Source organism: Mus pahari, chromosome 4 (genome assembly GCF_900095145.1).
Source record: "Mus pahari chromosome 4, PAHARI_EIJ_v1.1, whole genome shotgun sequence".
NCBI classification, from domain to species: domain Eukaryota; kingdom Metazoa; phylum Chordata; class Mammalia; order Rodentia; family Muridae; genus Mus; species Mus pahari.
The window spans coordinates 121043005-121064466 of record NC_034593.1 but is presented as its reverse complement, the minus strand read 5'-3'; the positions used below and the strand labels follow the sequence as shown (position 1 = coordinate 121064466).

Below are 21462 nucleotides of genomic sequence, written 5' to 3'. Positions count from 1 at the left end.
GTTGGAATTTTGATGGGGATTGCATTGAATCTGTAGATTTCTTTTGGTAGGATGGCCATTTTGACTATGTTAGTCCTGCCAATCCATGAGCATGGGAGATCTTTCCATCTTCTGAGATCTTCTTCAATTTCTTGACAAGAAACTTTCAAAAGTTAACCAGCCCCAACCACTGGAATAATTTTACTCTGCATTCTGCAAATTTGACATTGTTATACTTTCTAACTAAACCATGTGGCTTTTGTGCTACAACAGATTTATTTCAATTATCATAATACAAAGCTCATCCACATTGTCACAAATGATAGATTTCATAATATCTTAAAGGATGAGTAGTATACCAGCAAGCAAATTTATCCACTTATCCACCAGATAGAAATGTCTATTAGACGTGTATTTCTTAATTATTGTGAGTGATACAGGGAACATGCCAATGTATCTGTTTGGCAATCTGTTTTCAGTTCTTTTGGCTATAATTTAGAAGTGAGTCCTGGATCATACGACCTCCCTGCTGCCGCTCCTCCTTCTCTATATTGGATAAATTAATTTACATTCCTACCACCAGTGGATGGGGCTTCCTTCCCTCTGCATCTTCATCAATACTTGTACCTTTATCCCCTTATCCTACGACTATCCTAACAGATATGAACTGATTTATCACTGGGTTGAGCATTTTTGCTAACACCTTTTGGATATTAGTTTTTTTTCCTTTGGAGAACTGCCTACTCTTTTGTCCATTTTTAACTAAGGCTCTCCTTTTGAGCCCTTAGTCTATTTCAAGTTGATTATTGCAGAGTGATTAGTTAGTTTTCTTAGCACATTAATGAGGGGATTGCCTCTCTTCCACTGCTTCTTGAAATCAATTGCCCATAAACGTGAGGTCTGTTCTGGGCTCCCTGTTTTGCTTCTTGGGTCATGTGTCTAGATTTATGTCGGCACTACACTGGTTGGCTTACTAAAATGTAATGGTATGTTTAAAGATCACAGAAAACTCTAAAATATTAATAAGAATCTAAAATTGGCAGAGATAAATAGAAAAAGAGTAAATATTCCTGAGATAGAAAAATGTTGTCCTTAAAACATTTATGCAGCCCAAAGCAATATTTATCAAAACTCCAGATATATTTTTCTCAAAAGTATAAAAAACAAGGACAAAATTTTTATGAAACTATAAGATACCACGGGAATCCAAAGTACCCTTAAACAAACAAATAGCAAATAGAGTTGCATGTGGTTTGTGAATTGTATCTTGGGTATTCTGAGCTTCTGGGCTAATATCCACTTATCAATGAGTACATATCATGTGTGTTCTTTTGTGATTGGGGTACCTCACTTAGGATGATATCCACCAGATACATCTATTTGCCTAAGAATTTCATAAATTCATTGTATTTAATAGCTGAGTAGTACTCCATTGTGAAAATGTACCACATTTTCTNTATCCATTCCTCTGTTGAGGCACATCTGGGTTCTTTCCAGCTTCTGGCTATTATAAATAAGGATGCTATGAACATAGTGGATCATGTGTCCTTATTACATATTGGAGCATCTTCTGAGTATATGCCCAGGAGGGGTATTGCTGGGTCCTCGGGTAGTACTATGTCCAATCTTCTGAGGAACTGCCAGACTGATTTCCAGAGTGGTTGTACAAGCTTGCAATCCCACCAGCAATGAACGAGTGTTCCTCTTTCTCCACAATCTTGCCAGCATCTGCTGTCACCTGCGGTTTTGATCTTAGCCATTCTGACTGGTGTGAGATAGAATCTAAGGGTTGTTTTGATTTGCATTTCCCTGATGATTAAGGATGCTGAACATATTTTTAGGTGTTTCTCAGCCATTTGGTATTCCTCAGTTGAAAGTTCTTTGTTTAGCTCTGTACCCCATTTTTAATAGGGTTATTTGGTTCTCTGGAGTCTAACTTCTTGAGTTCTTTGTACATATTGGACATTAGCTCTCTATCGGATTTAGGATTGGTAAAAATCTTTTCCCAATCTGTTGGTTGCTATTTTGTCTTATTGACAGTGTCTTTTGTCTTACAGAAGCCTTGCAACTTTATGAGGTCCCATATGTCGATTCTTGATCTTACAGCACAAGCTATTCTGTTCTCTTCAGGAAATTTTCCCCTGTGCCCATACCTTCAAGGCTCTTCCTCACTTTCTCCTCTATAAGTTTCAGTGTCTCTGGTTTTATGTGGAGGTCCTTGATCCACTTGGACTTGGGCTTTGTACAAGGAGATAAGAATGGGTCGATTTGCATTCTCCTACATGATAACCGCCAGTTGTGCCAGCACCATTTGTTGAAAATGCTGTCTTTTTTTCCACTGGATGGTTTTAGCTCCCTTTTCAAAGATCAAGTGACCATAGGTGTGTGGATTCATTTCTGGATCTTCAATTCTATTCCATTGATCTACATGTCTGTCGCTGTACCAGTACCATGCAGTTTTTTATCACAATTGCTCTGTAGTTCAGCTTAAGGTCAGGCATGGTGATTCCACCACAAGTTCTTTTATTGTTGAGAATAGTTTTTGCTATCCCAGGTTTTTTTGTTATTCCAGATGAATTTGGAAATTGCTCTTTCTAACTCTGTGAAGAATTGAGTTGGAATTTTGATGGGGATTTCATTGAATCTGTAGATTATATGCAACAGAGGTTCTACGTTATTATATGGCCTAGTTGGTCATCAATGGGAGTAGAGGCCCTTTGTCCTATGAAGGCTCTATGCTCCAGTGTAGAGGAATGCCAGGGCCAGGAAGCAGGAGTGGGTGGGTTGGGGATCAGGGGGAGGGAATAAGGGAAGGGGTCTTTGGATGGAGACCAGGTAAGGGGATGACATTGGAAATATAGATAAAGAAAATATTTAATAATTTTTTTTAAAAAAAAAATAGCAAATAGAGTTATCACACTACCTGGCTTGTGACCTAGTAATGATTTGGATGTGATGGGAACATTCTATTTGATATGTGTCCCAGCATGAACACTTCTGCAAAAAACAACACATTAAATTGTCACTGTAAACAGTGACCTTTAATTTCTATGTTTTGTAGCTCTGAATTACTACTTATTGATTTTTCTTAAAATAGTGTTTGCTTAAACTTTTTTTCAAAAGTAAATTTTAATCCATTTAAAGTGAAATTTGATTTTAAGCTCTTAGAGCATTGCCTGTTTTGAGTAAATGATTAATAAATATATGTGGATGTTTCCATGAATTTATAACAGTAATCATAAAACCATCTATCACTTTTAAAAGCCGATTTGGACCAGATGTTTGTTTGTTCCTTGGCACAGCCGTGCCTGGATGTGAATTCATTTTATGATTCACAGAATCCCCAAGGGCCCGTGGTGATAGGATTGAAACCGGGCCAATTGATGTTTTAATCCTTTCTGTCCTTCAGGAAGAAATGGAATTAAAAACTGAGTTTCTGTTGTTCAGAATTTGTTGCACTGAGCTAAGATTATAGATAGAATGTAGTATTCAATTCTTGCTAACGGATTTATTATCTAAATTAGATATACAGGATAGTGACCTTGGCAGGTAAAGGAAGAAGTGACAACTTGGGGGAAAGTCAGCAGAAACTGAAGGAGTTCAGAGATAGCGACATACTTGAGAGTGCCATTCGCTGACCTTCATAAGGGTGGAGAACCACAAAGTCCTGGTGCTGGGTCTATCTTAATTTGCATGTATGACTTCATGCATATCATGTCACCCTGCTTTACTCTGTATGTCCTCAAGATGGGTCATACTGTACAGAGAAGATGGAGAGGCAAATAAAAGAAAGGAATTAAAGCACTTCAAGCTGACAAAGTCAAGATTGCACAGCACAATAAAATAGTACAGGCAGTGTATGAATCACATCTAAACACTACCCTATAAACAGGAAAATGAGGAAATTAAAATGTCATACCCCCAAAGATACCTTTCAAATAAATAGCAACCAGTACATTTGAAATAAGCCATATTTTATTTCTACCTGACATAGTAGATAAATCTTTAAGATAAATAATGTAATAGGTCAATACAATTTTGACCAGTTGATAATAATTATTAAATAATGATGTCATATATGTTAACTAACAAAAAGAGCCAATAGCTGTTATGTTCTTCCACACATTTTATATTATATTAAATATAATTCTTACTATAGGAAATGGAAACCCTAAACATTCCTAGAGGCGATGCAAAAGAGCCACTCGGATCTTTTCCTCTTAAGTGAATGCTTAATGAAGACTTGGAGACTCTGGGTTAAAGACCCTAAAAGCCAGTATGGATTAGTAATTGGTGTAGACATGCAGATAATTTCTGCAATATTTTTCTCAGTGCTAGGAGCCAAATTCAGGGCTTCACACATGCTGATATAAGCACTTTGCCACTGAATTACATCCTCAGTTGTAATAAACACATACAAGTAGTTGGGGAAGGCAGCATCCTGGCACACGGCAGAGGCAAACAGATCTCTGTGAGTTCAAGGGCAGCCTGGTCTACATAGGAGTTCCAGGATAGCCAAGGAATTCCAGGATAGCCAGGGCTGTATATAGAGAGACCGTGTCTCAAAACAAACAAACGAACGAACAAAAAAACCAAAGGTAGTTAGAAAAAGGGTCTCTAATTTTAGATCAAAATAAGTGATTGTATGAATTTGATGACAAATGATTCTGGGGTTTATCTTTTGGATTTCTTTTTAAGAAAATTATTAGTTGTTCACAATTTGACCGATAGAACACCTTAGCCAAAATTTGGTAAGTTAAAAGGCCAAAATTGGTTAAATGGGAGGGGGCACAACTGCCTCCTTCTAGCACTTGGACTTCACTTGGGGCCTAAGCCTCCATTAGAGGTGTTTTGAGGACATTGTTCATGACATAGACTGAGGAATTTCCCAGGGCTGGTTGAAAAAAATACATAAAGTATAGCTGTGTAGCATAAGAAATAACTGGCACAGTTATGGTCATTGGCAAAGGTGCAGTGTGAAGCCATTCTTCCAACGTCAGTGAGAGAACGTGCTTACCAAAATAACACACATATACAATATGGAAAACAGACCAACTGAGCTCCAAAACGAAGCAGTACTAATAGACTATGCTCTAACAGACTTTGATGATAAAATCTCCATCGTTCACCTGAAGAATCCCATCAACCCTCTCTGTCCCTCTCCCTCCATTCTCTCTTCCTCCATTTGTCCCTCCTCTTCCCCAATCCTCTGTGTGTGTGTGTGTGTGTGTGTGTGTGATGCATATAGTACAGGTGTGAATAGAAGTCAGAGGTAGGAGGTGGTATGCAGGTGTCTTCCTTGATAGCTCTTTACTTCTTTTTTGAGATAAACTCTATATTACAGCTATTCTTAACCAGTTGGTCAAGACCCCTTTTGGGGATCAAATGACCATTTCACAGGGCTCACATAAGACCATTGGAAAATACATATATTTATGTTAAAATTCATAACAGTAGCAAAATAACCGTTATGAGGTAGCAATGATAATAATGTTATGGTTGGGGGTCAGCACAGCAGGAGGAACTGTATGAAAGGGTTGCAGCATTAGGAAGGCTGAGAGCCACTGCTATAGTACAATCTGAACCTCGTGGATCCTATCAGGTTACACTGGCTGGCCAGTGAGCCCAGAGATTCCCCTGTCTTAGCCACATTGGTGCTGGAATCACAAGTATACATCACCACACCTTGCTATTTAAGAGAACTGATGCAAGCATATGTCTTCATGCTTTCAGATCAAGCACTTTACCCACTGAACCGTCTTTTGGGCCCCAGGTCTCACTTCTGCCTATGTCCATTGTTACTATCTCCCACCATGCTGAGCGCTCTCTCTCTCTCTCTCTCTCTCTCTCTCTCTCTCTCTCTCTCTCTCTCTCTCATGAAAGATTTTGCTAACCTCTTTTGACAACTCTGCCCATTACTGTTGGAACTCCTCCAAGATAAGTTTACTGATCGCGTGTCTACCCATCCATCACTTACAGCACAAAAAACGATGGACAAATGGTGTCGATTCTTGTTCTTTGTTGTATACTAATCTCAGCTGATCCTGCATCAACGTAGCTGTATCCCAAATAAACATAATTTGATTATAAAAGGTAAAATATTTTTAAGACCAAATCAGAGTACATGTCTCCGAACACTCAGATTGTTGAACAGAGTTGCCTACCCTTCTGTCTATTAATCAGTCTCTATGATAGGATTTCTCTTCTGTCAAATTTCTGAGGACATAGAAGGTAATCAGGAAATAATTGATGAAAGATGAATATATAAGATTTTATGAGAAAAGCATAATAAAGTATAAAATTACACTGAATTTTAAGAATAGGATGAAATTATAACATATGGCAAATCCTTAATTAGTATACTTATATTAAAGAAAGAGAATAAGAAGCCGCCCTGCAGGTTTCCTTGTTATTACTTTTAGAACATCTGTTGTTTAAAACAGCTTTGAAATAATTATTTGAAAAAAGATATGGTCTGAGAAAGCAGTAAGATGTTCTATGGTTAATTTTTTTCTGTAATGTGTAGGTTATGAGACAGGTATTCAGGTACCCACAGAGAACAGAAGAAGGTGTCAGGTCCCCTGAAGCTGGAGTTACAGGAAGTTATGAGCAGTCTGATGTGGGTGCTTGGATTTGAACTTAGGGCTTCTGGAAGAGCAGCAAGTGCTCTTAACCACTGAGCCATCTCTCCAGCCCAGTTCAGTGGTATATGCTTGCATAGAGGGCAGTTAATAAAAACACTACTAGATCTAGATCTTCCAATTCTGGTTTGTATGGAGAAATACAGCTATACACACAAGTCAAACGTTTTTGTTGTGGTTTAATACAGAGCTATAACACACCATCACAATTTCCATGATGAAAATGTACACATTTAAGCTATATGTTTACATTTAGAAAGCCCAGATGAACATCGTCACAGTAGGGCGAGGCAGGTAAAGTCCTCGCTGTTGAGCAGGAGGAAGCGCCGTGCACACGGTAGTTCTCTTCCCATCAGCGGTCGCTCAGCTCGGTGTTTCTGCTTCTTTAGATTGACAGGCTGGATGTGGAGGGCTTGTTTGGCAACATTGAATCTGTGCATCAGATATCAGCCAAGCTACTGTCCTTGCTGGAAGAGGCCACAACAGACGTGGAACCGGCCATGCAAGTCATCGGTATGTTTATTCTCTTCTTGAGTTCTATAAAGCAACAGGAAATAGTATTTTAATAACCCCCTGGGACTTTGGTTTTATGTTTCTGACTCAACAAAGCTTCCCAGGAGATATATAAATGCTGAATCCATCTTAAGGCTCATTGTAATCATACAAACTCTCCATTTATCTCCAATTGGGTTTATAGCCATGTGTTGAGGTCCCTCAGTAGCACTGAGCACACAGAATTTGCTTTGTAATTTTCATTCTCCCTGCTTTCCAGATGGTCTTTCATTTGATTTTATGGCTAGTATTTCCTTGGTCCTTGAACAATTAACTATTTTGATAGCTATCCTGAGTTTAGTCACAATGGATTTTTTATCTTAAATCTATGAAGTGACTGATTTTAAACATTTTAAATATTTTAAAAATATTTTACATGAGAAGTATATGATCTCCAAAGAACTTAGACATCTATATTTTCAATGTTTTCCACTTCACTCTTAATAGCCATACGTGTGTATACATATATATTTTTACTATGACAAGGTTTTACAAAATGACCACAGAGAATATCACATGAAAAGTATTCAGCCTAAATTCTGTTCTCTTCATGTCTGCAACATTGCAAATACATTCTTGAATGAGGTGTCTGTATCTGCACATAGTGCTGTGTAGCCAAATAATTATTTTAGAATGATCATTTTGCAATTTTACATATATTACATGCTATAAAAAATATTAGAACAATTGAGGACCTACAGGGCAAGGAGGGAAGGATTGTTTCCATACTCCTCCAAGCCCACTGTCTCTCCTACCAGTGACTATCACTCTTAATCTCTGTGGAACGTCTCTTTGAAGCATGTGCATGCTCATAAGTGTGTGCATGTGACACAAGCACACACACACACTTTCTATCTTTGCCTAATCTTCTTTTTTTAGTGGACATTAGAGCTATAGAAAGGGACAAAACTGCTCTTATTTAGCATCCATGCAGATCCAAAATTTAGACAGCAAGTTAACCGTATGGAAAGTTGAGAGGAAGGGTTCAGTTGGGTGTAAATTCCATCTTTTCCTCTGACTCAACAATGTGCAATAAACTGTCACTGTACAGGTTTTCACTTTAGTGGGGTCACCAGTTATTGCTCCACCCATCCCATGAGTAGTTATAAGCAGCATGCTTCGGCTCTGCCAGCACTTAACCAATACAGATGCAGGTGTACACAGCCAAACAATGGACTGAGTACGGGGACCCCAATGGAGAAGTTAGGGCAAAAACTGTAGGAGCTAAAAGGGGTTGCAACCTCATAGGAAGAACAACAATATCAACCAACCAGACCCCTCAAAGCTCCCAGGGACTAAACCAACAACCAAAGAGTACACAGGGGGTACTTACGGCGCCAGCTGGATATGTAGCAGAGGATTGCCTTATCTGGCATCAAGGGAGGGGAGCCCCTTGGTCCTGTGGAAGCTTGATGACCAAGGATGGGGAATGCTAGGGCACTGAGGCAGGAGTGGGTGGGCAGGTGGGGGAACACCCTCATAGAGGCAGGAGGGAGGGAGGAAGGGATTGTGGAGGGGAAACTGGGAAGGGAGATAACATTTGAATTGTAAATAAATAAAATAACCAATAAAAAAATGATGAAAAAGAAAGAAAGAAAGAAAAAACAGGTCTGTTCAAAGCTAAAGAAAAAGAAAAAGAAAAAAAGGAAGATGCACTGGGCATAGTGAGATAGAAAGACCATCTCTGACCTTTGGAAGCTTGCAGTAAAATCACCCCTTAAAGCAAAGGTGTGTCTGAAACAACACCAGAGTGCCTTTAAGCTACTGCAAACCATTAATGAAAACATTTTGGATAAAGGTCAAGGAAGGAGTATAAGATGTTATGTAGGTATAAAGGCATCAGTAATATTTTGACACATATGTTACAGGTTGGACAAGAGACAATTGGTTTGTTTGTTTTTGTTTTGTTTTGTTTTGTTTTTATCCACTTAGCATTAAGAGAATAGCAGGTACTTTTAGACAACCAGGAAGGGATTAAGCTGGTGTGAAGGATCCTGTAAAGGAGAAGTGTGGAATAATAGATCCAGGGACATGGAAAAAGGACAGACGATACTGAAAACAAAATAGAAAATCACAGTAGCTCAGCCCTAATGCAGTCTCTTCCATGGTAAGCTGTGAGAGGCCTGGCTCTTAACTGAGCTAAGCAGTGTAGCACACAGGAAACTGAAATGCAGCCTGTTTCCTTTCCTAGCTCCCTGGAGAGCCATGTGCAGGGCACTGGCTGATACAATGAGGACACAGGGCCCTGAGCACTAGCTATAAGCCGCCCCATTGTTCTACTGGCCCTGGAAGGTGTATCTGATGCTGCAAAGCCTTCCATTATCACTGGGTGCAGCAGCTAGTTGGGCCATGGTCTGTGCTGAGCGCCCGCACTATGGCCTATGAGAAGCATGCAGCCACCCGGATGTCAGTCAGTGGAGTTGGTGGGACCTGCAGGGATTTACAGATAAGATGTGCATAAAACACGTGTGGGCAAAAGAAGCAGGCAGCTTCACTTGGGCCACAGTTATATACTGTATATCCACCACTCTTGCTATTTTTGGTTAGGTGTATTCTATTTTGTAATAAACCCTTCAGAAATAAAGGCTTAACATATTTGTATAATGTAAGGATTAATTTTTCTGCTTCTCAAGAAAGTTGATGATGAAGATATGAAAATCGGCATATTTACTCCACATACCCCGGGAACCTTAAAATTGCCCTCACTGACCACAAACCAACCAGGAGACAGATATCTGCTGAAGAAGCAGCAACATTACTAAAAGAAAACATTAGTCATTGTTTTCAAAAGATTGCTCAAAGCTGGTGATTGGACACAGACACACAAAGCCTCCTCAAATGTGCTTATGAGCCACCCCCAACAGCAAGATTGCTCACGTACACCAGATAACAGTTGGGCTCCATTAATTTCACTTAACCTTATTTCCAACCCTCCATGAATCTATAAAACATGAAACAGTGACTATTAATGAGGTGACACCAATAATTGAGGCTTTGCAGTTAAATGATGGGTATATCTGTTGATAAAGCAAATTAAATGCCAGCTTATTCTAATAACAGTTCAATTTTTAAATCAAAATTGCAGAATCAGGAGCCAATTTGAGGGAAATTTATTATTCAAAAATTGATTATCTGATCTTATTTTAGATGCTACTGTCACCAAGACTTAAAAGTTCAATATTGTAGGGGTTGAAGGGAAGGCTTAGTGGTCAAGAGCACAGACTGCTCTTGCAGATGACTTAAGTTCTAATCCTGTTCAGTTGCTCACAACCACCTCCACAAATTCAGGGATCCCAACACACTCTTCTGTCCTCTGTGGGCACCTAAACTCATGGGTACACACAGATAATTAAAAATAAAATAAATCATCAAAAATATGATATTGTGAATGCAAGTGACACTGTGAATACAAATAGGTAAAGCAACAGATGACAGAAAAACAATTTTTTTTTTACTAAAATGAAATCTATAGTAAAGAAATTGATTATGGTATGAAGATAATGAAGCTGGTATTTTATTCCAATAAGAACTAGACAAAATTTATGCAGACTTCTCCATGCATTAAAAATAGCATGCATGTGACAGGCGGTATTTGAAGAGAAGTGGCTGTTAAACTATCAGATCATCATATGCATGGCAGTCAACAAGTTCTTTGATTTAGTCAACAAGTCAAGGAGTTAGAAATGCAAAGATGCCCCACAGTGGCTGTGGGCTGCATTCTGAAGAGGCCTGTGGAGTGGCACTGCTGTGTCTTCAGAAGCAGAGAAGCAGTTAAGCTATTTAGCAAACAAGAATTAACTTCAGGGGCTGGAAGTTTAGCTCAGTGGTAGGTCATATGCTAGGCAAGGCCTTGGGTTTGGTCCTCAGCTCTGGAAAAAAGAAAAGAATTAACTTCAGATTTTTGATGTTTGTAGGTTATATGAAAAATAGATTATAAACAAGAAGACTTTGGAATTTATCCTTTCTAAAACATATTATGAAATTAAAAATTAAACAATAAGAGTTCATGTTGCATAAAATACTTTTTTTTAAATTCTGTAATTGAGCTTTCATATATTTTGATTGTGGAAAGAAGCGTTTGATGGAGCAATTCTAATTTATGTGGCTTTATTTAATTTTATGAAATTGTATCTCACTCTGTCTAGCCCAGGCTGGCCTGGAAATCATTGCAATCCCCCTGCCTCATCTCCTGGTTGCTGGGATCCCAGTCAGGAACCACCATGCTTGGCTTCATGCTCTTCTTCAACATGAAAAAAATTATATTTTTTACTTGATTTTACAATGTCACATCTTGGAAAATATTAAAATTATGGACAGAAATAATTTGGAAAGTTTTTTTTACTTGTAAAAAGGAAGAAATAATCCAAAGATGAAAGGAAAGAAAATTTGATAGTGTTTCAGCTCAAATAAATACACCTTTTAATGCTGATATGTGTAATTAGACTTTAATATCTTCCAATTATCAGAATCTTCTGAGCTATTGGATGTTTCTGTATTTATAGATTATTTTCCCAAATAAAAATATGGCTCACAAATTTGACAAGTCCGATCTGAGATGGCTCTGTGGTTAAGAGCACTTGCTGTACAAGCACAAGAGTGAGAAACAGAGTTGGGAATCCCAAGTGCCCACATAAAAAGCTACGTGTGGCAGTGTACATTAGTGCTGGGTGCTGGGCAGCAGAAACAGGCGCAATCGGGATGCTAGTTGGCTGCCAGTCCAGCGGAAAGCAGGAAGGACCAGGCTCAATAAAAGACTATCTCAAAAAAGTAATGCAGAGAGAAGGCACATGGACAGACTCACACATCTGTATATACACATGTAAACATGCACACACACACACACACACACACACACACACACACACAGGCACGCAGTACACTAAATGAATGAATGAACGAGTGAGTGAATGAATGCATAAAACTAGTATTGAATTATAACTGACACAACAAAAAGAATAGCAGCAAACATCAATATATCTGTCAATATAGATAAATGGGAATAAGAACAACTCTCCAGTAGATTGCAATTGATAAAGACAGTGTAGAGGAAAATAGAAAAATCCACTAGTAAGCAACCATTATAATAATGGTTTCATATAAAAATCCACCAATAAATGTATTATATACTGGATAAAATTTAGAGAACACGGATATCCATTTCTCAAAGTCCTTCCACAAGTAATTTCAGACATCGAAAGGAAACATGGTAACCTTACAATAAGAAACCTACTTTGACCAATTGCTCAAGGTCAAGAACATCTGGGAATATCAGCCTCACATCACAAGCCACATGTACTGTGAACAATATAGAGTATCCTATTCATCTGTGTCATTTTGTCTTCAAAGTGCATAGACACATCCAATCAAAAGAAAGCATCCAATATAACCAAACAATTTATATAAGTAAGGGACACTCACTTATACAGAAACAGCTTGGCTTCCTCTTACTGACAGTTATGGTGTAGTTATTTGCTATATTAACATGGAGAGCTGTGTGGTGTGCCAGATGTTTGAAAACTGTATTACCTCTGTATTTTCCTTTACTGGTATGAAATCAGTTCAAGTTTTAAAATTAAAAACAACTTATAGTTTACAGAGAACATTCTGTTAAAAATGCTTACGTTTTCAAGGTCACGAGTCATAAATTATAACAGGAAAGATTTTTGCAAGGCATGTTTCAGAAAACTAAAACAGCAAAGGCTATAATTCTGCAAGTGTCAGCTGGAGCTTAGTATTTATGGCGTCACCACTGGTTCTGAGTTGGCCTGGTGGCTCTAAAAAAAAAAAAAAAAAAATGGAGGCAAAGTGCTGTTTCATAACTGCATGAGGAGTGTTACTCTACAGTCATCAAGAGAGCGACCCAAAACAGCCAGCCATTCTGAGAAACAAAGAAATGGCCTTAGATTGGTGAGGGCAGTCCTCCTCAGTCAACTGACCAGACACTGCTGACCACAGAGAGACAAGCCATCTTTGCGAAACCCTGCCCAACCATCAACCCAAGGTGGTGAGCAAACACTTGCTCTTAGTCTTTTAGATCTGGGGAAGAAGTTTTTGCTGAACAATAGTTAACGCCTACAAAATCACAGAGGGGGGGGGGGAATTTCAATTTAGCTATGGAAAGCTTGATTTGGAATGTGAAGTTCGGATTTGGACTTGACTGATTCATGATGGTAGCAACCACGCACAGAAGATGGTCCTGGCAGCCAGGCAGTGGCGGTCCCGATAGCCAGGCAATGGTGGTGCACACTTTTAATCTCAGCATTTGGAAGGCAGAGGCAGATGTATCTCTGTGAGTTTGAGGCCAGCCTGGTCTACAGGGTGACTTCCAGAACAGCCAGGGTTACCCAAAGAGAAACTGCCTTAAAAACAAAAGAAAACAAAATGACAATAACAACCAAAAAAAACCCAAACCAACCAACCAAACAAACAAACAAACAAACAAAAAATAGTCTTGATGAGAAAAGGGTTAAACGCCCCATGCTAGGACGTATGGGAAATGTTTGTAAAGTTTCTTAGCATTCCAGTGTGCCTTAGATGCGGTGCCAGGAGCCTCTACAACCCTCCGCCACAGTGTACACACCAATGAAGAGTTCAAGAGCTGTTCCTATCCCTAAATCTTTAACCACCTAAATTTCATAAGATAAACTGATTGGGTGAGATGTTTGCAAATTCATGTTATCACAAGGGGAAAGCACAGGTGCGCCATCCCTGTGTCTTCAGGCCGCACGAGTAAGGGCTTGTGAGTTACAGCCGCAGTGCCAGAGTCACTAGATGCCTTGATAAAAGAGGAGGAGAAATTTACTCAACAAACCTTGGTGTTTGGATGACATTCAAGTTTATAAACAGACGCGTACATATGCTTGCAGGTCTGAGAACTCTGAAGGAATGTTCTGGATCCCAGTGTGGAAACAGAAAGTGGACTTTAAAATCTAGACTAAATCTGGGTATGGAAGGTGTTTTAAAATTCTCTAGAGAGAAATATACGAGCTTTGGTTTTTATTTATATTTAGATTAAATATATTCTATGACAATTTTGAAAATAGTAAACAAGCACAAGGAAAATAAAAGATGATATAGAATCTAAGGGCATAATGATGTGCCTTAATATCAGATTGAATTGGATCTGTCTTTCCTACTGCTAGATCTCAGGCAAGTTATGAAACCTCATTGAAGTTCAGCTTCATATCAGGAAAGTGAAGGCTGTGGTATTTACCTCATATGAGTTTTATGAAGATTCAATAAAACCAAGCGTAAGGAAGATGCAGGGCTTATCCTTAATACATGGTAAGACTAAATTGCTATTATCTAGCCAAGCTAATTGTACACATCAGCTTATAAAGTTTGGTTTCCTTTGTGTAACAATTGAGTATAATGAAAATCCTTTTTAGAAGTTTTAGTCATATTTTAGAAACAAGTAAGATTTGGATTGTGTAGTTTCTCTGTTCCTCTTGGTATCTAGGGGTCTTTATAATTCATAGACACGAGGATGTATTTTACTTTAAGAAGGGGAGGTTTACCCTATCATGTGCCACTTCTATGTTTGGCAGAGGCAATGATAATTTCAGAAGCAGGTTGCCCAATCTGCTCTCAATGAGCCATGGCTCCCAGCTTTCACACTGCCTGGTAGCCTAGACCCACATTGACTCTGACTCATACTCCACAATGGTAATGACACTAGGACAGTAACTGGGCTAAGCCCAAGAATGTAGAATAATGTCTACTTTTGTAATGATGCCAATTAAAAGGTCCTTCCTTCTTGATGCAAAGATGATGTGGGAAAACGAGAGAGAGAGAGAGAGAGAGAGAGAGAGAGAGAGAGAGAGAGAGAGAGAGAGAGAGAGAGAGAGAGAGAGAGAGAGAGAGAGAGAGAGAGAGAGAGAGAGAGAGAGAACCAGTCAGCCATCCCAGTATTCTAGCAAAGCCATTTTGGCCATAGCTGTCCAGTGATGTCCTTCCACAACTGCATCTCCAGAGAGCATGACGTCAAAGAATCATTCAGCTAAGCCCAATGAGCACATAAAATCATAACTGAACATCAAATCCCTGGTTTGTTACATAGCATTAGAGCATGCACCTAACTATGGTGTTGTCTTAGAGATGTTTACATGCTGTGATGATTCAAAGTATTTTAAAGAAGACTGTCAAGATGATACTGCAGTCTGCTTTACCCGCCCACCTCACATGTAGAGTGTATAGAAAAAGACTGGAAGAAGCTCAGGGAAAGGAAACTGTAATTCCTCACCTCAGAGGGTGAGTTTCTACTCAGAGGAAAATAATTTAGAGTTTCTTGTGTCTGAGGTTCATGAGTTAACTACTGTTGTCCTATGGCAGTTCTGAGTTCTCTTAAAGCTTTGTCTCCTAACACATAAGAATATGTCTCTGGGCAGTAACTGTGGCTTGTCTGAATTTTGAGAGAGAGAGAGAGAGAGAGAGAGAGAGAGAGAGAGAGAGAGAGAGAGAGAGAGAGAGAACGTATGTATGTATTATATGTACATATAATATACGTATATGTATTTGTATCCAGGCAGCAGCTTACTAGAGTATCTATAGCCAGTATTGGGAGAGATCCAGATGAAGAGTTGAAAAAAATCATACAATTTTTCTCACACATAAGGAGTGACAGGAAATCTGTCAGTTCTAGAGAAAATGATGAAAATATAGGGGTTTCATGGTCAAGGATTCAAAAGTACACACACACACACACACACACACACACACACGACTAGGTTGAAGTGTTGGGGTTAGGCCCCGAGTCTCATAAGGGAGGTCAGGATAGGTTTGGAGGATGCTGGCACCTATGTCCTGTGATGATAATAAACTACATTGGATTGATAAAACAAATGTCCTAGGACTCTTGTCTCTGTGAAGAGTAAATGTCTGATGCTGTGTTGGTGGCCAAGTGGAGTGATCCCTGAGCTGGAACAGGGATGCTGGAAGGTTGAAGGCAGATTTGAGCAAACTTGTAAGAAGTCAGCATACACAGAAACTTTGTCCTGCATTCTGGCATCGTCAGCATCTGAGCATCCCTGAGCATATCTGTCCTCCGGGAAGCCGATGAGCAGCGTGGGGCAGGACTGAAAGGTACACAATGGTCAGGGAATAGTACAGCCTTTGAAGGTGACAGATTGGGACTTTACTGTGGCTACATCACTACAGCTCAAGCTGTGAGAAGCCACTTGGACGGATGATGATCTAATTTCTCTGTCCTGAGTAGAAAACTAAATGATACACTGAGCTAAAATGATTTCATTTTTCTTCCAAAACAAAAATTCCCCATTGTTGTGATCCAGGATCTATGTAGGTCTTTGTAGCTTTTTTTCTACAAACCCTCCAGCTTGTAGATTTGAAATTGCGGTCCCATGATAGCTGTTCCGATTCAGGCACCACTTCCAGTAAGAAGTAGAAAGCCTACTTCCTCGTGCGCAGTTTTCACTTCAGGGGAGTGCTCTCCCCATGGTTTCATTTCACAAAACACACACAGACGTGCTTCTGAAAGTGGACCTTGGCACTTACAGCTACTAAAAATTTGAGAACTGCCAGACCTATATTTTCAACTGGGTGTATTGCCGATCTAAGTTCTATAAATTTGGAAGAAGAACTCGGAAGAACAGGTTCACAACTGGCAGTGGGCACTGCATCCATTTGTATTTCCGGTGGAAATGGCAAGCCCTCCACAGTTGAAGGATACAGGATCTAAGGCATACTCCCTACTCCCTCAGTATGTAAGCTCCCTTAAAAGAGTTTTTGTCTACTGTGTAACTGTTACATCCCCAAGAACGGAGAGCACTGTATTCAACAAGCACTGGATGCATGAAATATAGAGATCTACCAGAGCTGGACAAATACAGAGGCGGATGCTCACAGCCAACCATTGGACTGAGTGCGGGTCTCTAATGGAGGAGTTGGAGAAGGGACTGAAGGAGCTGAGGGGGGTTGCAGCCCCGTGGGGGGAGCAACAGTGTCACCTGGCCAGACCCCCCAGAGCTCCTGGGGACTGGAACACCAACCAAAGAATACACATGGAGGGACCCATAGCTCCGGCTGCATATGTGGCAGAGGATGGCTATTTTGGACATCAGTGGGAGGAGCAGCTCTTGGTCCTGTGGATATTCGATACCCCAGTGTAGGGGAATGCCAGGGCAGGAGGGCAGGAGTGGGTGGGTCAGTGGGGGAGCACCCACATAGAGACGGTGGGGTGGGATGGGATAGGGGTTTCCGGAGGGGAGACCTGGAAAGGAGATAACACTTGAAATGTTAATAAAGAAAATATCTAATAAAAGAAAAAAATGAGGGGGGGGGAGAAAGTTAAGTTGTTACTAAGTCAGCCTGCAGTGTGGGCCCGTGTTAGTGTAACAGATAAGTATCACAGAATAGTAGCAGGTAGTCTCAAAGGAGATAGTTTCTAAAGAGAGCTGTGGGGAAGTGTGGCATCCTCTGGGTTTTGAACCTTGCATAGAGACAGGATACTGACTTAGGTCAACTGTGAGGATGCTCCTCCCAGCATTCAAGTCTGCAGAAAGCAAACAGGTTTCACTTCTCGATCCTGAGTACCACCAGAACCAGTAGCCAGGTGCTTGAAGGTCAGAGCAGGACTAATACTTAACCAGCACGCCTCCCATTGTTGAGACAGAAATGATTTGCCCACATTATACTATGAACTCTGGATACAAGCAGAAAGGAACCCAGGGCAAAGTTCCATTCCTTGTTCTGTCTGCATGCCCCATGAATGCACCCCAGTTTGTCCTGCCCAGCTGCTAGGCTGTCTCCCATGGTTGGGAATTCTGGGAAGATGCCACCTCCATTGCTGAATGACTCTGAGAACCCACTCCTACCACACAAGCCAGATTTCCACAGCTTTGGATGTGGTGATGCCACCGGTAGGACACACCTCCCATCTCCTTTCTTCTTGTTTTCCTCCTCATGGTCTACTGCCCATCACTGGTCCCAATTCCACACCTATCTCTGACTCTTAAAGTCACCCACCCGACTTCTTCACCATCATGGAGATTCCTTCTCCACCGTGGCTTCAGAATCATAAGCCAAATGGATACATTTTTCGGGACATCTCTTATGCTGCTGCATTTGAAAAGCTTTTACTGAAATACTTTTGAAATCAGAAGAGACTTATTATGAGCTCTGGGAAATAACCTGAAGTCATAGCTCCAGGCAAGAAGAGAATACACATGGAGGGACCCATGGCTCCAGCTGCATATGTAGCAGAGGATGGCCTTATCTGGCATCAGTGGGAGGGGAGGCCCTTGATCCTGTGGAGGCTCTATCCCCCAGTGTAGAGGAATGCTAGGGCACTGAGGCAGGAGGGGGTGGGTGGATGGGTGGGGGAGCACCCTCATAGAAATGGGGGGGCAAGGGAGGGGATAAGAGGTTTAACTGGGAAGGGGGATAACATTTGAAATGTAAATAAATAAAATAACCAATAAAATTAAAAGAAATAAAATAAAATAAAAACAGCTCCAGGCAAGAAAACAAACAAGCAAGCAAACAAACAAACTAAAAGTGTTACTAAAGTGTTACTTTGAGAATTCATGTAAAGTTTCCCAGCTTGCTCTCCTGAGGACAGTGTTTTTCTTTGAATAAAAGATACTCAAGGGATACATCTATTTTAACCCCATGGAAGCACATCTTACTTGCCACCTGTATTTGTCTTGAACTCTCCAGTCTGACTGAGACCCCTGGATGCCCTCAGCAGTCTCCAGGCAGGGCGGGGCTAAAGGCAAAGACTGTGGCTTCCTTAAATGTTGTTTACACTTCCAGCTCCCTCACCATCCTCCCCACTCTCCAGTTTCAGAGAACAGACTAACTCTGTAGGGAAACACAGGAAGCTTATGAACGAGTGGACGCTTGCTGGCTAGCCTGTCCAAGCATCTTAGCTCTCATCCAAAGACGGATAACCAGGCTACAGGAAGCACACCTTGGATCTTCTGCTAGGACTGCCAAGTTTGAGCTTTGTCACCCAGGAAAGTGACCCCTGTCACACTCAGACCCCCGATCTCCTTTTCAGACAGCGACTATGTCTGTCCTTGCTCTGGGAGCCTTCCTGGTCTGCTCTCTGTATTCCAAATATTCAGGCTTGACAAACAAGAACAGAAAATTTTTGAGCTACAACTCAGACCTTTAAATTTTTTTTCTCTAAAAATATTTTCATGGCAATTCGGTGATTAAAGAAAAAAAACCACTTTTTACATATATGTAAAGATACTTTTACCAAAAAATGTGTTGACAAATGTACTTTATTACAGCTATTGCAACTCAACTTTTAAAATATAGTCCAAAGCCATCAGGGAGCTTGTCCCTGTAGAAGATTGCTTCTCTCTCACACAGCAGCCCATTAATTGCCTGTAGCTTTGCTTCCAGGGATGGGGTCAGACCTTTAATTTTTAACTGACGTTCTTTTAAAAACATCATCTCCGCTGGATCTTAGAGCTGAACTTGTAAAAAATTTTTTTGGTCATATACAATTCACTCCCTGATTTAAGATTTTCATGAGTAACGGTGTCTCAATTCATACAGCTTTAAAACAAAATCGGTACTTCTCTTAAAATATTTCCCTCAAAATAGGAAAAGAAATATAGTGTAATGATTCGAGTTGAGCTCACCTGGAAGAAAAGATCAAAGAAAAACAAAAAAAACGCTTGTGGCGTAAGAAGACATGCTTATTTCGCTGTGACACAAAAGCCTCGGGGTCTGTCTGCTCAAGCTAGTGGCGGCTTTGCATTTCCCTCAGTTTTTGCATCACAGAGAAATAAGCACATCTTCTTATACCAAAAGTACTTGGAGCAACCAAACTTTCTATTGCTTTAGGGAAAAAAACGGAATGCTATTAGGTGGGGCAGGGGAAGACAATTCTGAACCCCAAAAAAGACAATACAGAACCCCAAATTTCAATCTCTTCCTTTCTAGGCACTCAAAGGTTTTCTCTGTACTTTACCCATCTCATGATCTTCTTGCTTTTATAGCTCCCTGGGCTGAATATGCGCCCCCCCCCCCGGGTTGCACAGCTCTAGTATTGCATGGTCATGTGCTGCAGCAAAAAGAAACTCACTCTTCTCTCACCCCCCACTGGCTTATATAAACCGCTGGGATGAAAGATTGATGCTTTGCGTGTGCAGTACAAATGGTAGGGCTCAGTGCCAAACAGTCATCCAGTAAAATCATTGTTAAATAAAGACGAACTAAAAAGGAAAGCGTCCTTTCCTTTTTGAGCCACCTTTGTCCGCAAAACCTAGGATAAGTTGCTTCCTTGAATATCACGGCTTTCCCCTGAGTTTGCACACTGACCGAGGAAATATAGAACCATATGGATTCCACCGCACATAGTATGACCCATCTCATGGGTAGGCGTGGGCTTGTAAGAAGAGACAAATCAACAAGAACATTAAATTAGAAGAACTAGAAGAACCTCGGTTCATTTACATCAATCGGTGAGAGGCAACTGTCTATCAGGAACAATTACACCAGGACTCAGACTGTGTTTGGAAACTTGCTTTTAAAGGCAATGACTTAAAAAATTCAAAACAGAGTTGATTTTGGGTTGGGTCTTGTTTGTGTTTGTTTGTTCGTGTATTTCTCTTCTTTGCAGGATAGTTGCTTTGGGGGAGATGTCATTGAAAAAAACAGAACAAAACAAAAAAGTCTTAGGTTGTAGAATTTTTTTAAAGAAGATGGTAGTTTTGTTTCATAGGATTTTGGTGCCATTGTGTCAGGCAGTCAGAGTGAAATTATCTTCCCTGGTCGTGGTTCACTCCTTGCTCCACTCTTAGCTGTCCCTCCAGCACACATATATTAGCCTGAGCAGTTGTCCTTCGCCACGGAAGAAATGCAGCCAAGACTTAACGTTACCGTGGAAACAGAATCACTTTTGGCTGCGAGACACCTCCTAGCTTCATCAGCACTACTATGAAGCAGAATGGGCTGGAAAGGAAATCAAATATTCTGCCCACCAGTGTTATAGCTGGCCTCTGGGTGAATAAATGACTTTCAATTAGAGTACTTAAATATATTTTAACTTCAATAATTATTATTAGAGCCCCAACAGAATTTTACTTGGAGATTTTAAAAAAAAATGAAAAAGCTTTCACTATTAAGAGGAGACCTAGCAATTCTGGGACACTTCTGTTAAAGAATGTACAAGGAAATTTGCAAGTGATGGTTTATTTGCATTGTAAAGCAAGTATTTTCTTTGTTTTTAACTTTCTGATTTAGCCATATGTATTTATCATGCTGCCTCTTCCTCCTCCTCCTCCTCTTCCTCCTCCTCCTCCTCCTCCTCCTC

General features: G+C 40.2%; 1 protein-coding gene across 1 annotated transcript in view; it reads left to right on the top strand.

Moving 5' to 3' along the window:
• The window catches only part of Arhgef38 (Rho guanine nucleotide exchange factor 38), a 109847-nt gene that overhangs the window by 47410 nt on the left and 40975 nt on the right, over positions 1-21462 (top strand). Inside the window, exon 3 of the mRNA XM_021197058.2 lies at positions 7010-7133. Coding sequence (XP_021052717.1) covers positions 7010-7133 — 124 coding nt within the window. The remainder of the gene's footprint in view (positions 1-7009; positions 7134-21462) is intronic.